General features: G+C 58.4%; 6 protein-coding genes across 6 annotated transcripts; 3 read left to right on the forward strand and 3 right to left on the reverse strand.

Annotated features, from left to right (window-relative positions):
• Positions 1-783: 783 nt before the first annotated feature.
• CABS01_16563 (uncharacterized protein) lies at positions 784-1,869 on the forward strand (the record flags this gene model as incomplete). Its single annotated transcript, XM_060549893.1, has 1 exon — positions 784-1,869. One exon carries the CDS (start codon positions 784-786, stop codon positions 1,867-1,869), a length of 1,086 nt encoding a protein of 361 aa, XP_060404975.1.
• Positions 1,870-3,592: 1,723 nt separating this feature from the next.
• CABS01_16564 (RNase H domain-containing protein) lies at positions 3,593-4,600 on the forward strand (the record flags this gene model as incomplete). The annotated part of the gene is made up of 1 exon (XM_060549894.1): positions 3,593-4,600. One exon carries the CDS (start codon positions 3,593-3,595, stop codon positions 4,598-4,600), a length of 1,008 nt encoding a protein of 335 aa, XP_060404976.1.
• Positions 4,601-4,987: 387 nt separating this feature from the next.
• Positions 4,988-5,440, forward strand: CABS01_16565 (uncharacterized protein; the record flags this gene model as incomplete). Its single annotated transcript, XM_060549895.1, has 1 exon — positions 4,988-5,440. The coding sequence occupies one exon, from the start codon at positions 4,988-4,990 to the stop codon at positions 5,438-5,440; it is 453 nt and encodes a 150-aa protein (XP_060404977.1).
• A 158-nt stretch (positions 5,441-5,598) lies between these two features.
• On the reverse strand, positions 5,599-6,546 carry CABS01_16566 (uncharacterized protein; the record flags this gene model as incomplete). Its single annotated transcript, XM_060549896.1, has 1 exon — positions 5,599-6,546. The coding sequence occupies one exon, from the start codon at positions 6,544-6,546 to the stop codon at positions 5,599-5,601; it is 948 nt and encodes a 315-aa protein (XP_060404978.1).
• Positions 6,547-6,974: 428 nt separating this feature from the next.
• On the reverse strand, positions 6,975-11,499 carry CABS01_16567 (uncharacterized protein; the record flags this gene model as incomplete). Its single annotated transcript, XM_060549897.1, has 5 exons — positions 6,975-6,979; positions 7,230-7,443; positions 7,769-8,001; positions 8,065-11,238; positions 11,316-11,499. 5 exons carry the CDS (start codon positions 11,497-11,499, stop codon positions 6,975-6,977), a joined length of 3,810 nt encoding a protein of 1,269 aa, XP_060404979.1.
• A 668-nt stretch (positions 11,500-12,167) lies between these two features.
• Positions 12,168-14,459, reverse strand: CABS01_16568 (uncharacterized protein; the record flags this gene model as incomplete). Its single annotated transcript, XM_060549898.1, has 2 exons — positions 12,168-13,837; positions 13,916-14,459. The coding sequence occupies 2 exons, from the start codon at positions 14,457-14,459 to the stop codon at positions 12,168-12,170; spliced, it is 2,214 nt and encodes a 737-aa protein (XP_060404980.1).
• Between the last annotated feature and the right edge of the window lie 3,113 nt (positions 14,460-17,572).

Here is a 17,572-nt window from a genome sequence, read left to right on the forward strand (position 1 = left end):
CGGCCAAGGTAGAAGCCTAAGCAATGCTGGACTCCGTAGTAGTATTGGTGGTCTTGTGAAGACTACGGGGCTTCGCCGTATATGTCCCGGGACGTCTCCGCCCCTTCTCTAACTCTTACCTCCCTATCTTAGCCTTCGACTCGCTTGTAGTACATAAAAGGAAAAAAAAAAAACAAGCCTTTCTTCGTTGTAGTAGAGAGCTGTACTTCCGCGTCGGGTCCCTTTCTGTATACCTTTGTCACTCTAAAGACCCGTTGACCGGCATGACCTGCTCACTAGCACCCCTCCCCGGCAGGCCTGGGACCCCATCCACTGGTATACCTCCTGTAGTCCGTCAGCCCTCCGCCGGCTTGCTCCGTGCTAGCCCGTCCGTACGTGACCCGGTGAGACATGATGTGATTCCATACCGCGTGGCTGGCTGAACCTTCTGGTTTGTATTGCGCTATCTTTCAGCTTGCTGGCCCTTTTTGAATACGCCGGTTCCGGTTCCTCGCAAGGTGGGCGGGCTTACCACGCCCTCCTGTCCAGCGCCCCCCTTTGCTCGCTTCTGATGCTATCCTTCCGGTCTACCTAGCCCCCCGACCGGTTACCCGCCTTCACAGCTATAAAACCCGACGGAGCAGACGGCCTCTTCGGCTCCTCATCCTCCCGGCCAGTCAAACATCACACCACGCGACATATCTCTCCGAGGACCTGATTATCCACTTGCTACCCCTAAAGTTCCCCTCTACTTCCCGTTCTGAAGCAGACGTATACCAGGCGCGCCTCCGGCCCCGCTCCGCCATGTCCCAACGAACCCTTACCTGGTGGGAAGGCCAGTATGACCTGTCCAAGATACGGGATAACGGGTGGAACCTGCAACTCGCGCAGCCCGTTGCCTCGACCAACGCCGCTCCCGCATACAACGTCATCTGGCAGTCGTTCGGCCTTGCTCCCACGCAGCAGATCACGTGGGATGTCAAGTACGCTCTCAACTTCTCCGCGGTCCTGCCTGGCCAGGGGGTAGAGGTCGTTATCTCTAGCAAGTGGCAGCCGTGTGACAAGGGAGGGGTCTTCGACATCAACGAGAATGGCTTCTTCGTTCCATCCACGGCCCCGTCCAAGCCCGGCTGGCTCAAGGTGGGCGAAGTCAACTACCAGTACCCGGGCGTTCCAGGCATCCACATCGTGGTCGGCGTCTTCAACCCTGCCACCGGAGGGTATCAGCCTATCTTCATCGACTCGGCTTCGCTCCCCCCTGGAAGCTCCGGGGAGTACCAACCGCAGGAGACCATCGCCTGGTGGCTCGAAGGCGGCAACCACACCGGCCAGGTCTTTAGCGGCACACGCTCCCGCGGTACGACGAAGGATGTCTCGAGCCCCGCGGTCAGCACGAACAAGTACGCGTGGTGGACGAGCTTCCACTTCGATGAGGGTACGTGGTCCGTTAGCGAGGCAGCGCCGACGTTGGCCTTGCTCGCCCCGCCGAGGTCCGCCGAGTTCGGGCAGGACCTGGCCGGCCCGCCCGTCGAGGTCACCCTGGACCCTCGCGCGTGGCTCGTTGCTCTCGGTAACGCCATCCCCCCTGACCTACAGCAACAGGTCACCACATACCTCTTCAACGCCCTGCGCAACTACTTCAATGGTCTCCAAATCACCTTTACCCTCCCGGATGGCTCCAGGCTGACGATCACCTACACCTCGAGGAACGGCGTGCCGCCCGGTACTGTCGCCGCCGTTGCATTGTCGCCCAGCGGGCCTGGTGCTCAGGATCCTAAAGAGATCATCAACAACGCTCTGGACGAGGCCCTTGCCAAGGGCGTCTTGCCCAAGGGGGAGACCTGGGTCATAAACCCGCAAAGAGCACTGGCGGATACCCCTGAAGGGTAACGGAGTGCCCTCGATATCGATTGTGCCAACCCTTTGGCATTCTGCGCCAGTGCTATGTTTACGTTCGTTTACCTTTCAAACGTTCATCTCATTTATCACTATCCCTTAGCTAGTCACGTAGTAATCGAAGTACCTTATCTTGTCGCAGAACACTTCTCGTTCACTTAGATGGTTTCGCTCAACGTTGTTAGGCAAAGGAAAAATCCCTGCGTTATAGTGTAACGCAGGATCCATATCACCAGCACTCCGCAGCGGCTCTATTCGGACTTGGGGAGAGAATCCTTTATACACAAGACTAGTGGGTAAAACGATTACCTTACCCGGATACGTCTATGACTGCTTATGCGCGACACCTGGTCGCTTGATGTGGGCTTTACTACGGTGATACCTGCATGGGGTTACGTCGTCTAAGTCGCAGAGGGCGAGGAGGGCTATCCGGATACCTGACGACACCCGCGTTGCTCTTCACGATAACATAGAGGCCCTGTATATGGTTCCGCATCTAGTCACGGTCACGCCGTGGTAACCCTTATATACTAGCGACCTTAGCTGGTCTGTTCTGCTATTGGTATGTGTGCTGGCATGTCTATCGCGCTAAGGTATACCTTCCAGATGTGCGCGGGGCGTGAATGGTGTGCCTACCACTCTCTGGCATAGGGGGGTTGGCTGTTTGCGGGGGGACTTGTCCATGTGCTCTGGATGATCTGATTTCGGCGTTGAATGGCTGGCTGGTGTTGCCTCCGTGCCGGATGCGTGGTCACGGTTTTGGTCACAGTCGACGACACGGAACGCAAGCAAAGACGGCCCTACCCTCACGTCGTACGTCGGTCGTCTGGACAGCATGCTCTCTCGTGACTTCCCCCCGGCACGCTGAAGAAAGCTTCCACGCGGTCCAGGCCAGACCAGCCCAGCCCTGCTTTAGCTGGTGTGAAACCCGACTTCCTCCCCCCCCCCCCCCCCCCCCCCCCCCCCCCCCTCCCCCCCGTCGGCCCTCTCCCTACACCCCCCCCCCGCGCGGAAAGAGGCTCCCCCGCGGGCCCGGGCCACCCCCCCCCCCCCCCCTTTTTGGGGGGTTAAACCCCCCCTCCCCCCCCCCCCCCCCCCTCCTTTCCCTTCGGCCTCGAGAGGGCATTCGGACGACCGGTTTCGTGGCGTACGTCGTGTGCCAGCTAGCCACAGGCCGGTAGTGGACGGCCCGGTGCTAAGCTGAGCAGTGTGATGGCCGATCGCGGCGGGAATGCGTCCTGCCCCGTCGCCGGATGCCGTATCGCTGCCGGGGTGAGGCGTGGACGACGTTGGATGGTGCCGTCGTGAGACACGTGGCCGACCGGTGCGGCTGGGCATGTAGGTCCCATCAGCGGGAGCTAGGCCTAGACGGCCTAGCCGCCTTCGAGGCTCGAAGTAGTCTCGGTCTAGATCTTCCGGATCCGGGGGCGGCGTGGTCGGAAATCGTACGCGGCCGAGCGGGTCACGACGTATTCCTACGCCAGACCGAGGGTAACGACGGTGACCCGTGTCCGCCACGCTGCGTCCTCGTACGTTGGGCCTATCAGGCCTATGCCGCATAGTGGGTCCCCGGGGTTTCCAGGTGCGCCCCACGCGGCGGGAACGCCAACGCGGGGGACCCCCTCCCTCGGGTCTCTGGCGGCGACTCATCGACCCTGCCGCCTTCAGTCCCGCCGTACCACGGCGGCCCGGACGCCCCCATCGGCGGAACGACGAGATGGCCTTTACCGCGCCAACCGAAATGACTTTGCCGGACGGACGCTCCGTCCTCGTTTGCGCGCCCCATCAGCGGGTCGTCTGCGGGACGTGCTATGTCGACTTCAGCTTCCACCTTGACAACAACGACAATGACGACGATGATGGCGCATGCGACTTGTCGTACGGAGACGGCACGGTCAGCTTCCACGCCGCCGCCCCGGACCCTCGTGGCGCCGCCCTAGCCCAGGTTGCCGAGAGCCGGTATGGTCGACGACCGTCGCCCGGCGAAACCGAGCCGGACCCCGCGACAGACGCGGACGGTGGCCACGTCGCGAGGAGGCTCGACTCTCGCCGCGACGAGCCTGCGCCCTGGAGCAGGGTCTCTTCCCGGACGGAGACGTCCGGGAACTTCTTCCCTCTCCGCTTCTACCGGCCCGAGTTAGCGACGGAGAGGCCGCTCGATCTTTTCCCGCCGGGCTCGCGCCGCTTCGTGAACCGCCTGGACCGGTACGAGATGCTAGCCTTTATCGACGGTGCCTGCTCACCTAGCGGCGCCGCGGACGCTGTAGGCGGCTGTGGTTTCGTCTTCGGGTCGCGCGAGGGGTACTCGGTCGGCTTCAGGCTCGAAGACCGCGGCGTGGATGGGGAGCTCTACCCGGCGACCGCCGACCGCGCCGAGCTGCGTGCGGCCCTGGCCGTGCTGAAATTCCGCTCGTGGCACGGTGAGGGCTTTGAAAGTCTCGTCATCGCCACCGACTCCGCGTACGTTGCTGGCGGTGCGACCGACTGGATCCGTGGGTGGATGGAGAAGGGCTGGCGGTCGAGCAACGGCAAGCCCACGAAGAACCGGGATCTGTGGCAAGCGCTCGTCCTGGAGATCGAGAAGCTCCACGAGGAGGGGTTCCGGGTAAGCTTCTGGAAGATCCCGCGCGAGTGGAACGCGGAGGCCGACGTGGTCGCAAGGCGAGCAGTAACCTATAAACGCCGGGGTCGATATGCGGATGTGCGTGGCGTGATGGCAGACTGATGGCGACCGAGCAATGAGGACGGGTCGCCCGCGCCAGAGTCACCGGCGGGTTCCGTCGGGGATGGACAGGGCGGCGGCAGAGAACTGTGGCTCGTATGCTGGGGGTGTTGATTGAGGTATCCATCAGGCAGGGTACCGGAAGGGGGGACGTGACTCCGCGCCTGGTTGATGCCAGACCTGCGAGGCAGAGCAGCAGTCTGAAGCAGGGCGACCGTCCGTTCTCGACACCCCCATCTTGCCACAAGGTATCCTAGTAATCGACGTCTGTTATAACACGACGACCATCTGCAGCTGTCGTGCTATCCCTCCGCACGATCTAGTGACCCTACCTAGTAGAAAGTACATGAGCGGTGTCTGTCGGATTACAGCCTTGCTCAGTAACTTCGGATGATGGCTGCTGCGCGAGGGAAGAGCGCGTTGCGTCAGAAAGAGCCCGACGTACCCGGGCCTATCGCAAGCCGGACGCGCGCCTCCGTTGCTGCTGCCATTCTTATACGTGTCCGCTCGACGGCGGATGAGGGCGGGGAACCACCTCCGGGTTACTCATCACCCGCCCATGGTCCCGTGGTGCCAACGATGTTCAGCAGCAACCGGCCCGCCAGAAGCAAGCTCGAGGGCAAACCCCCTAGGGAGGATGGTTGGGCTAAGGGACCGCCGCCCGTCCGGCTTCACTCCTCCCATGCAACATCGACCCGCGCGGCCAGGAAAGGCAGTATTTACGACCGCCTACGGACAGCAGCTACGCAACGAGGCCATCCAGAACGAAGCTCGATAGAGGAACAAGATCTCTTTACTACGGCGAGATCTATCTACGCTGCGACGAGAAGTCGACGCGCTTAGGAAACATCTTATACACGCCGGTTAGGACGTGGCCGGTGAGAGTGGCCCGGTCATCAAGAAGGAAAAGGAACGGTAGCGTGCGATGTGAAAGGAGTGTCCCCTCGTTCCGGTCACTAACGGCCTAGAGCTACCGGACAGACCCGCCTGGCCATGCCGCTTCAGCAGTTTGACAGGAGCCAGAACAGCCGGAGGAGTCGCGGACAGCGAAGGCCGTCCACCTCGTCCGTCTCCTCTAGCCACCCTCGTATGTGTTCGGGACCGTTCGACGCCAGGCCCATCCAATCCGACCAGCCCATCCCCTCCAGGACTGTGGCCCCCAAGACGCTCACGCCGGTGGCCGGTCCGCCGCCTCCCACGACCATGCACGCCGCCACGTAACGCTGCACCACTTTGACCCATTCGCACTGTACCTCTCGATATAGGACGGCGCCGCTCGCCAGCGCCTCTTCTTCGTTCCCGTGTAGCTCATCCATCTCTTCTCTATACGCCGTGCGCCAACAGAGCGTCACCGGGAACCGGCACCGGTTACACCGCGCGCCCGCGCCGCCGCCGCGCGCCCGGTATACCCGGAACATAGCCAACCACGCCTTACCATCCTCCGCCTCTACGCGATGCTCACATCGCTTAAGCTTGTGCGTGTTCACTATCGGCCCCCACTCGTAGAACGCGCAGAGCGCGCAGCCGACGTTCCGGCACCGGATCCTATCCCTAAGAATGCGGATGAGCTCGTCCGAAGCCGTGAATCCGCGGGGCCGAAGGAAATGGGTCGGGAGGGTATAAGCGGGGATCGCCGACAACATTGTACGAATTGCTGCCGGGTCCATAAGACGCTGCCTGGGCTGGGCCGGCGCGTGAGCGGCTTCGCCTACCGCTGCCGCGGGAGGGGTGCCCCCTTGTATCCTCTCTGCGAGGAGCTTCCTTCTCATGGCGCGCCGCTGCTTTGCGTTCAAGGGCTGCCGCGGTGGGCTCGCGGGCGTGACTGGGCCAATCATTTCCGTAGTAGTTGCGTGAGGAGCGTCTATATCCAGACTACTAAGTAGGCCATTCTGCGCATGTGCCGTGGCCTTTGTCTCCGTTTTATACTCGTTAGAGGCCCGGGCGAGCATTGCGTAGTAGTGGGAAGTTGAGCGGGCGTAAGGGCGAGATCGCGTTATGACCTGACAGACGCGACGAACACGTAGCAAAGGTGGTATGCTGTCCTGAATAGGTACCTAGGTACGATAGGGGGTCACGTGAGAATTCTACAAGCCAGAGCTAGTTAGACAATACCCCAATCGTCCTCAACGTAAGACTTGACGCTGTGATGGCATAGAATGGGATGTTTTCCTGTGGCTTCGACTACGTAGCTGACTATTCGTGATACAATGAATCTCTACTCATGACAAGTTACCTTCGGCTACTCATAGCTTCGTATAGCGAAGAACTCGTAAACCAATTGGACGTTTGAGAAGAATTCTTCTCCTTTTGTAATGGTAAACCATGTCCCAACCCAAGAAGGCTCATATAACAAGACCCAATACCAAAAGTAAGGTTCTCAAGCTACGTAAGGTGCAGTAAGTTAGCTCTATCGAAAGAAGGAACCGTTCCTAGAGTACGGCATAAGCGTCAGTCTTCTCCAGCTTTTATAGAGTCGTATTAGTATAAAGACAATCGAGATAATGATGCATCCGGTTTTTTTCTTGGATTAACCAACTGGTCGTTATCTATGTAGCTAGAACTCTCTGGATTATATTCCACGTCCGGCCTTAATCGTGGATAATGCTAGCGCACCGGTCTACCCAAATCCTACCTCGGCGGCGGAAGACCATGCCGATAAAGTCGTCCGGCCGTTGCAGAGCGGCACGGAGCTCCCGGAAGATGATGACGAGCTCGTCGCGCGGCCGGAGCTGCAAATCCGTGTTTCTCGGGCTGTCCCGCTGGCTCTTGGACGTCACCCAGCCCAGCTCCCGGAGCATGCGGTTGCTACAACCCTTGTGCTCTGGCGCCGCACTAGCTGTGCATGCCTGGCCGGAGGGGCATCGTTACATACCGATTTTCTTCGTCATCTCGGCGACGTCGTACGCCGTGATATAAATGATAGAGAAGGTGATACCGAGGCGAGGGCGAAAGTAACAAGGTCCTTCACCCACGGCAAGTAGTCCTCATAAATAGTCACCCAATAGCATAACTAGACGTCTAAAGCTCCTATAAGGGCGGATTGTTTCCTGCCAAGTACCCGCTACGGCACTCGACGCCATGGCCCAAGACTAGGTTGGACCTGGTTGTAGATGCCAATCCCACTCTGTGCGTAGTACTGTTGTGATTGTTCTACTCCGAAACCCCTCTCACTCCCTGCTTGATGATGCTCGCGCAACGCTCTACCCAGATCCTGTCCCGACTGTGAAAGACCGTAGAGATGAAGTCGTCCGGGCGCCTGAGGGCGGAACTCAGCTCTCGCAGTATCCCCAGCAGCTCCTCCCTGGGTCGGAGATGTAGGTCCGTGTTCCGCGGACTATCGCGGTTGCTCGTCGATATGACCCATCCGAGCTCCCGCAGCATCCGGTTGCTGCACCCCTTGTGCTCTGTGCGATACATCGTTCGTTAGTGAAGACGTGGTGTTTTACTTCATCGGCACGGTCACTCACCAATCTTCTTCGTCATCTCGGCGACGTCGTACGCAGTCCCGCCAGCTTTCTTGGCCCATGGGAACGCCTTCGGATACAGAAACCACAACATCCGCGTCACCATGACCAAGGCGAGCTGGCCCGGGTCTTTCCTCCGAGGTGACGTGCTGAATGCCCGCTCGCCCTGCGCCACCTGTGGCGTCTCCGCGGAGGCGCACACTGTCAACGCCATCATGAGCATCAGCTGGCAGAGCGGGTCGTCAATGTTCTCGGCGAGGCAGTTCATAGCAAGTTGGTAGTGGTCCAGCACCTTCGCGTCGCCGTTCGCGGAGAACGTCACCCTGGCCTGCTCGAAGCCTGCGGCGATGAGGTTGGGGATGCTGGTGAATGGCGTGGGGCATCCGAAGCTGATCCGCGTGTATTGCTGCTGGTGGAGGGCCCGCTCCCTCAGGGAGGCGTTGTGCCTGATCTCCGCCTCCTGCGCCGCCCGCCGGAGCGACCCCGGCGGCCCGGCCGGGATCGGGTCCAGTATCGGACGGCCCCCGAGTCGGACGACGCTCCTCGACGTGAGCCGTCCTCGCGCCGAGTCCGGGACCCACTCGATGCGTGCGTTGAGGAGACAGCCCGTGATGACGCCGGCCCACGTTGCTGCATCGATGACGCTCCGCGACTTGCGACCGTTGGCGATGGCGAAGCGTAGTGTCGAGGGCCACGTTGCCGATTTCGGTGAGACGGCGTCGGCGCCACCTTCCTTCTCGCTCCCGATCACACGTACCAGCTCGGCGGCGAAATCCTGTCTCGTCCGTCGCCTTGACATCGTCATTGCCACGCGCTTGCCGCCGCACTCCATGCCGAGCCAGAGTCGCTGGAGCGCATTCCACGTGAAAGCGTCGGTGGCCGCCTCCCAGGTCGCCATGGCCTCCTCACACGTGGCGATCTCGTCCATCGTGATGGGCTTGCCTGCATCCTCGCCGCCACCTTCGTGGAGCCTACGCCTGAGCTGTTGTATGATGAATGCCTTGGTCTGCGGGATCCACAGCTCGCGGACGAGCTCCTCGGCGAATGTCGTGATGGCCGTCTTGCTCGTGAACGCGGTCTCGCCGAGTTGCCCGAACCAGACGGCACTCTCCCGGCTGGACGCCACCCGCGGCCCGTAGTGATGGTGGAGCTCGCGGACGTGGAGCAGCACGGGCCGGCCCGTCCTCGCCGAGTGGGGCCATCGGGTCATGTCGATGGTTGCCCCGCCCGATCCCGAAGCGCCGAGGTTGAGGACGGCCGGGTCGAGAAAGGGCCAGGCCCCGGCCCAGAGACTATCGAATGTTCCGAGCGGACGGAGCACGGTCCTGGGCAGATGCCGTGGGTGGCCCGAGAACACGTACCCGCCGAGCCGATCGATGACGGCGACGGCCTCCGAGCGTGCGACGTCGAGTCCCTGCTCGCCGCCCAGGACGAAGGCCCGTTCCATCTCGCCGAGCGCGAGTTCGAAGAGCCTCGAGTAGGCGCACATGATCCGTGGGAAGATCTCGAGCGGGATGGAGCGGAATATGTGCACGAAGGACTCGTGCTCGACGAGGAAGAAGCGCATCATCTGGAAGATGGGCCTGATGACGGCCTCGAACGTCCGCTCTCTTGCCACCATGTTCCGCACGTCCAACGACACCACCTGCTCGATGCGGAAGGCGACCTCCTCGCCTTCGATGGCGACGCCGATCTGGTGCCGTTCTCTCGCGAAGGGCTTGGAGTCGCTCGGGCCGCGGAGGATGCGCAGCAGCCGCTCGCGCTTCTCCCTCGCCGCCGACGTGGCCCTGGCGTCCGAGGTCGGCACGGTAAGTGCTGCCGTCGCGTACCCCTTCGTTGCCAGAAGGTCGTGGGGGCTGTGACGGACGCTGCGCTTCGTGTTCGAGTAGCCCTGGAAGTAGCCGAACGACAGGACGTCGGCGCCCTCGTTCTGATGGCTCATGTTCCCCTTCATGGCGGCGAAGAGCGAGTCGAGGAACATGGGCGGGCGGCTGGACGACACGTTCCCGTACACGGGATGGAACGCTTGAGGATAGAAGGTGAAGTCTCGGCCGGTCGGGAACTCCCTGGCCAGCATGTTCCTGTCTGCCAGCAGGCACCGCGTCTCCGAGCGTTCGGCCTCGCCCTCGCACCTGGTCGTCCTGTCGCTGTTGATGCAGACGGCGAGCGCGTAGGAGATGGCCGTGATGCCCTCCAGCTGGAAGCGGGCCTCGAGCTCCGACACGAGCTTGTAGAGGCCCTTAGACTGGCGGAGGATCCGGGAGTAGTGCCTGCTGTCGATGCGACCACCGTCACTGCCATCCGCTCGCGCTTCGTTCGTCGTATCGGCCCGGGCCTGCCTGGGACCGTCGTCCGTGATTGACAGTTCCTGCAAGGGGAGCGTCTCGTCGTCGTCGTCGTTGTCTCCGTCGTCTTCATCCATCGGGCGGTGTCTTTCCCGCGGCAGGTCGTACAGCTCCTCGCTCACCTCGATCTCGATGTTTGCCCCGTAGTCGTAGGCGTGGAAGGCGGGCTCGTGCTTCGCCCAGAACGAGTCGGCACCGCGACGGCCCGACCAGGCTGCCCATCCTTCCATGAACAGCTCCTGGAAGGTCATCCACCGGCTTGAGCTGATTCTCTGGCTCTCCCGGCCGCCCGGACGCCACGAAGGCTGGACGCCCTCGCCCAGGAGCGTCGGAGACTGGAAGACGCCCGTGATGTACGAAGCCAGCTCGCAGGCCAACGGCATAGGCATTCCGCTTCTCTCGCCGGCTTTCTCCCGCCTCCTTCGCGCCTCTGCGGCCGAGGCCGGCAGCTCCGACATCTCGCCGGTGACGGGATGCATGACGATGAACCAGATCTCGCGCGTGGCGGCCTGTGCGACTCGGAAGGTCCGGCCCGTTATGTTGAAGGGAATCCCGCTGACGTGCTTGGCCCCGTACGGTGCCGACCAGCGCTGGAATGATACGGTAACGTTGTCGAAGATGGGCCCGTCGGGTCGCGAGATGGGGCGACCCGGCTTGCCCACGACGCTGAAGAAGTCGAGGAAGAACTGTGGGAAGAAACTGTCCGAGGGTCGCGCCTGGGTGCAGCCTGCGCGGGCGGACCCGAAGTCGATAGTATGCTTCTCTTGGATCATTTGAAGTGCGTCGGCAGGCTCGAATTCCTTGTCCAGTACTTTACGGATGAAGCGTGCCGCTGTTTGAGTTCGACGCGTTCCACGTCCCCAGGTTAGCCGGTCGGTCGTGACACACTCCATCCCAGGTTCAGCTCACCTTGGAGGCGGTGGTTGCCCGTGGTGTGATCGACTGCCCATCTCTGTGTGCCTCCACCATAGCCTCGCTCATCCACCTCGTCTCCTTCGTCGTCTTCCTCATCCCTTGTCCACGGCTCCGTGGTGAAGGGCCCCTCATCATCGTCGTGGTCTAGCTGGTTATCGGTGTCGTAGGTGATGGACATCTTGCCACTGGTTACCGCTTGCCTGGATACAACTAATGCCTGGATCGCGGATCTGGCCATAGAGGTCTGTCTCTCCTCCCACATGATGAAGCTTCACTTCAGGGGCACCTTGCCCTTCTTAAATACGGCTTCTGATTCAATCATTGGCGACATGGGTGAAAGTAGTTCTCTGTTACATTAGAACCTCTACGAATGTAGGTATATTTTGATGAGACTTCCCGCTCCTGGTCACAACCATCGTACGACGCGGACTTCGTGAGGATTCCAGGGGTGGTGGAGGAGATGCAACGGCAGAGATCAAAAGCCCCGGGGGGCATTCCTTCTCGGGTGGGTGGTGCGGGATAACGAGGTTTGAGTAGGAGACCCGAGCAGATTGTTCTCATTCCGCGCCCTCCACGTGGAGGTTGTTGTTTGGAAGTGCCATTCCCGATGTACCATAACAGCAGGTAGGGAATGCGATGTGTAGGAGAAGCCCCGCGGGGCTTTTGATAGGAAGGTAAACAAACAACTGAAGTAAACAAATCTTGTTGAATCCTCAAAATACTTGATGTGTTGAACAGTAAGACATGGCTGGATGGACTGGCGTTCTAAATTTGTGGCTGGCCGTTGTCTTGAGTGACCGTCTGGCCCTGTCTTGTGCTCCTTGTACTGTACATGTATCTGATTTCCTACCGTCTTCCTGCCCTGGGGCCCGTCTTCCAATGTGGCATTGGCTTGCCGCTCGAGAATGGTATGCTTTTTGGGGGCCGTGAAGTTAATGATGTGGCTCTCGATCGTTGCTCCCGGATGTCTGTCGTCTGATGCCGGGGAGGTGGGTATGACGCTTCGTCGCTGTTTGGAGGAAGTTTCGGGCTCTCGGCTCGTGTATGTGGCGCTTTGCCTTTGCTGCTCTGATGAGATCGTCCGGATCTCTGTGCTGAGGGTGGAGGGTCCGAGTCTGACGGCTGTTGTTGTTGTGTTTGGTGTGGACGGCCGGAAGTATTGTCCTTATCAAATTCGTATTCGTCTTCATCTTCATTGATATAACTATCACCAGCGTCGCTGTTGTGCGGGGTGTCGGGATTGCTCGACGAAAATGGGGCAAATGTCAAGATACCTCGCAGCTCGGTGGTAGACGACGTGAGGAACCTCTCCATCCCCTGTTGAAGGGAGAGAAACGAGGGATCGTTCTTCTTGATCGGCCGACTGCCCAGCCCGAGGAGCGTGGTACAGAACGTGGTCACTAGCGTGGAGACCTGCTCCCGGCGTACGCCCTCTTCGGTAGCCGTCACTGCTCGCCATGAAGGCCTGAGGACGCGGTCGTCCTGGTCCCCTGTATCGGTGACCTGCCGAACAATACGCAGAAGACGGGCCCACGCGGCGTGGTTGAACCGCCTGCCGTAGGCTGGGTCGTCGACGAGGGTGATGTCGCTGGCGACGAGCGCCTGGGCCTCTCTGTCACGGAAGGCACCTGCGTGGTGCCGGGTGAAGTCCAGAACACGCTGCTGGAGCTGGCGGGCGGTGCCCTCTGGATATTCACCCGCAGCGCTTCTGGACGCGCTGAGACGGTCGAGTGCGGTCTGTAAGTGGTCGCGCAGCTGGGGCTTCTTCTTCGACTTGGGGTTCACGTTTTTGAGCTCGACCACGCCGGCCTGGTGAACCCAGCCGATGACATGTTGCAGGACTCGGACTGCAGATTCCGTCTCTGGCCTCTTGCTTCGGAGAAGACGCTTCAGATCGACAAACACAAGTTCCGTCTCCGCCCAGATGGCCCGGCAGGTCTTCCTGTACGTTTCGTTGTCCAGTGTATCAAGTAGGCCGGCCGCTCGGCGGTGCGGCCCATCGGCGTTGCTGCCGGTGTAGAATACCGCCTCGACGGCCTCACGCGCCCGTGGGGCTGCGTCGGTGTTCCTTCCATCAAGAGCTACCACCAACCGGTTCCAGTCATCCCTTCCCATGTCCTGCGTTGCGTCGAGCGGTAGGGCGTCGAGCGTGTTGAGTACCGCCTCGAGCGTGGCAAACCAGTAGTCGTCGATACGGAGGCTGGCCATCCACTCGAATGTCGAGATGTTGAACGTTTCCAGCCCCAGTCGCGTCTGGCACCAGCGTGTAGTGATGGCCCGCCACCTCTCGTGGTTCCACAATGTCACGAGCCTGCGTGTCGGGAAGCTCTTCTCGCCGCCGAGGCGCAACGCTTCCACCAGCTTGTGGTCGACCGTGCCCTGATCTACTGATGCGGTCCCGTTCGGTTCGGAGGCGACCGACACGAGTTGTGTCCATATCTGGCCGTGGTTATCGGGCAAGTTTGGGTCCCTACGGTTGACCCGTAACTTGATGTTGAGTTCGGCTGGTAACCGGTCTGCCGGATAGCAAGTCAACTCGGTGCCACTTTGTGTGCGTGGCCTGACTGCTGACCTAGGGGTAGGTAGCGACGCACCTTTATCATACAGCTCGCACACCCACCAGGAATCCGTTTCTGGAGCGCCTGTCGCCTCGATATACTCTCGGAGAGCGCGGAGCCGGTGCTGGCCCGCCATTACCTCTACTCTGGTTTTATTAATGACGGACCAATTAAGGAAGGACGTGTCGTCTAGGTGCTCGTTACTGCCGTGACTATCACCGTTGGCCGACGGGTCCTCGCCGGCATCCTCGTCTTCGTCTTCCTTCTGAGCCTCGAGGACCTGGCGAACCTCCTTGGCGCTGCAAAGGACAAACATACGGTTCTCGGGGGCACAACGCTCGAGGCCGCCCCTCATGAAGGTCTCCTTGAGTTGCCGTACATGTGTCGGCTCCACGCGGCGGTTCCTGCCCCGGCTCCAGGTGGTCTCCAGAACGTCACTATGTAACTTTGCGACTGCTAACAGGTAAGGCTTTGCGCGTTCTCGGACCGATTCGCTCTCCCGGAAATGCTCCTTTTCCGCACGGCGTTTAAGACTGGGACACTCTGCTGGGCCATCTTGCCCGCCGTGTTTCCGTTTCATCGCGTTGTCTGTATTGCTTGCTGTCGGTAACACAATCAACTGCTCAATACTATCCCCTGTGGATGATATATCGAGGAGAGGAAGTTGTATGTAGGTGGTGTGTCGGGTGGATGGGGCCGCTGGACTCACGTTTTTCGGTCCACATTCCCGGGTTGTTTCACCACTACCTTACTTACATTCACTACCTCGCCACACGCGTGTGTGTTGGTCATTTCTTACTCACATTTCTAATGCCTCCCTTAAATGACAAATGATGGACAAACAGAAGTGGCCACGTTATGGGAGGAATTTCGGTGTGGTATCTTGCTGTGATGGTCTTGGCTCTGTTAGTATGTGGGTTGAACTCTGGTATGTCGCTATTGTTGCTTGGGTTCGAAGGCGTGAGTGCATCATGCGCTGTCTTTGGCCGGCCTACTATGACGGTGACCCGCCTCCGTCTTCTTCGTCTTCGTTTCCTTCCTAGCAGCTGCGCCGCCTCGGCCTGTAGGTATACGCCACGACGGAACGAGGCTACTGGGGGGCAGGGTCTGGGAGTCTCTTCACATCTCTCTAAGTAGGGAATTGTTTCTTACACCATCGAGACCCGCCATTCTGCTCCTTAACGTTACCCTTAACTGCAAGCCCCGCGGGGCTTTACAAGCGGAACTAGTATTATATTATTCCGACAGTTCCCGCGAGACGGACTTCTTAAACCTCCTTTCTTAGATTAATAAGGATTTCTGTGTTCAATACTATGCTTTGTAAATACAGATATATATATTTATATGCACTTTCTTCTATTACTGTTTTATAACGTCTTCCTGTATCTATGTAACGTAAGCGCCACAGCCATTCTTGTCAGGTGCCTCAAGGGCCTTATGTATATCGTCTCTATCCCGTCTAGCTAAAACTTATCATCTATGTAGAATATAGTCGTATAGTATGGCTCATTTCGTTTTCTATAGCGGCTCTACTACACAGTCATGACATCTGTAGCCGTGCTTAAGGTGCGGGACGATATCCAGCGCATCTTTCTCCTAAGGTTCACGTGTTAAGTGTTAATTAAGCTAGACCTATTACAAGGTAAGCGCTTTACACAGCGTGGTGGGATATAATACGGGTCAAATCTCTATTTAGATATAGTCTTAGGGCATGGCTGCTATACATAAATAAGTTTCGGGGTATATTTGTTGCGAAATTGACCGAGATAGTATGGAAGATGTAGGCAGCATTTCACTATTCTCAAATAGTGGGTGCAGTAAATGACGCTCTTAAATTGTTCTCAACTCTCAGCTTCCGTGCATGATTCTAATTCTCATGTATTTCTCTTGAAGACTAGCTAGAGAAAGTATATATGGTGTTTCTTTACATCTTCTTCAAATCTTGTGGAGATATATCCATCCTATTGTTGAAATTGTACATATTGTGAGGGACATCTGAGGATCGTAACAAAGCTTACATAAGCAATGAACCTTACATAATGGGTCAGAGATGCTAGGCGCCCCTTGACGCGCTCGCCGGTGGCTGGCTGGATGCCCGGATGCATCATTTCATCCTTTCTAATTATCCAACTTCCATCATTCTCATCCAAGATCAATCCCCAGCAGCCAGGCCAACCGATCGCTCAGCTGGTTATATCGGACCCCAAGAACATACTATCCCTACATGACCCTTTGTTCGGGATTTCCAATTCTTCACCCAATTTGCGACCTGCACACTACCTTACTCCACACACTCTATGTCGTGGGTGGGATGCTTCAAACGAGACGGGCTGGACATGCGTCTCCCAGCTACTTGTAGTGCCTGTCCTTACTGCTGAGGTGAACTGTTCGGCTTTGCTTTAGCCGTCTTCGTATTTTTGTACCGTTTCTTTAAATAACAAAGTTGATGCTAATCTGCTCGCGTATACGTGCGCTGAGTGTGGATTCCACCTTCTCGGCTCGTATGTCCTGGAGAACCCGGAGAATCGCACCAGTGTCTTATATAAGCAAGGGATCACATTCGCCACGTTATTCATCTGATCAATTAGTATAATACGCCCTCGAACTGAACTATGCCTGCGCATTTGCGAGATCCACTCCATAGTGAGTCTTGGTGCGGACTACGCGAGCGAAACCGGAATCACAAAGCCGTGCGTGGCCTACTCAACAATCACTCTGTGATGAGCTCTGATCAAGAAGCCCCGTGGGGCTTCTTCAACAACCACTCAGTGGTTCCAACAATCAGTCTGTGATGAGCTCTGATCAAGAAGCCCCGTGGGGCTTTTTTAACAACCACTCTGTGGTTTCAACAACCACTCTGCGATGAGCTCTGATCAAGAAGCCCCGTGGGGCTTTTTCAACAATCAGTCTGTGATTCCAACAACCACTCAGTGGTTCCAACAATCAGTCTGTGATGAGCTCTGATCAAGAAGCCCCGTGGGGCTTTTTTAACAACCACTCTGTGGTTTCAACAATCAGTCTGCGATGAGCTCTGATCAAGAAGCCCCGTGGGGCTTCTTCAACAACCACTCTGTGGTTCCAACAATCAGTCTGTGGTTTCAATAATCAGTCTGTGATGAGCTCTGATGAAGAAGCCCCGTGGGGCTTCTTCAACAACCACTCAGTGGTTTCAACAATCAGTCTGTGGTTTCAACAATCAGTCTGTGATGAGCTCTGATCAAGAAGCCCCGTGGGGCTTCTTCAACAACCACTCAGTGGTTCCAACAATCAGTCTGTGATGAGCTCTGATCAAGAAGCCCCGTGGGGCTTTTTCAACAACCACTCTGTGGTTCCAACAACCACTCTGTGGTTCCAACAACCACTCTGTGGTTCCAACAATCAGTCTGCGATGACCTCTGATCAAGAAGCCCCGTGGGGCTTTTCCAACAGCCACTCTGTGGTTCCAATAATTAGTTTGTGATGACCTCTGATCAAGAAGCCCCGTGGGGCTTTTACAATAGTCGCGCGCGCGGCGGCGGTCTCTCCTAGCCCTAACCGGAGGGTTGGGGTGCGGCGGGGGGCCGCTACTGAGGTCTTAGCTGACCGGTCACTTCAGTTACGCTCCATTCACTGATTCAGTGTCTCCGTCTTCAAATGAAATCTCGACGCGTCCCAGAACCTCATCTCCTGGCTGGCTGCTCATCGCCCCAGAAA

This window comes from Colletotrichum abscissum, assembly GCF_030869225.1.
Source record: "Colletotrichum abscissum strain IMI 504890 chromosome Unknown Scaffold_111.1, whole genome shotgun sequence".
In the NCBI taxonomy this organism is placed as follows: domain Eukaryota; kingdom Fungi; phylum Ascomycota; class Sordariomycetes; order Glomerellales; family Glomerellaceae; genus Colletotrichum; species Colletotrichum abscissum.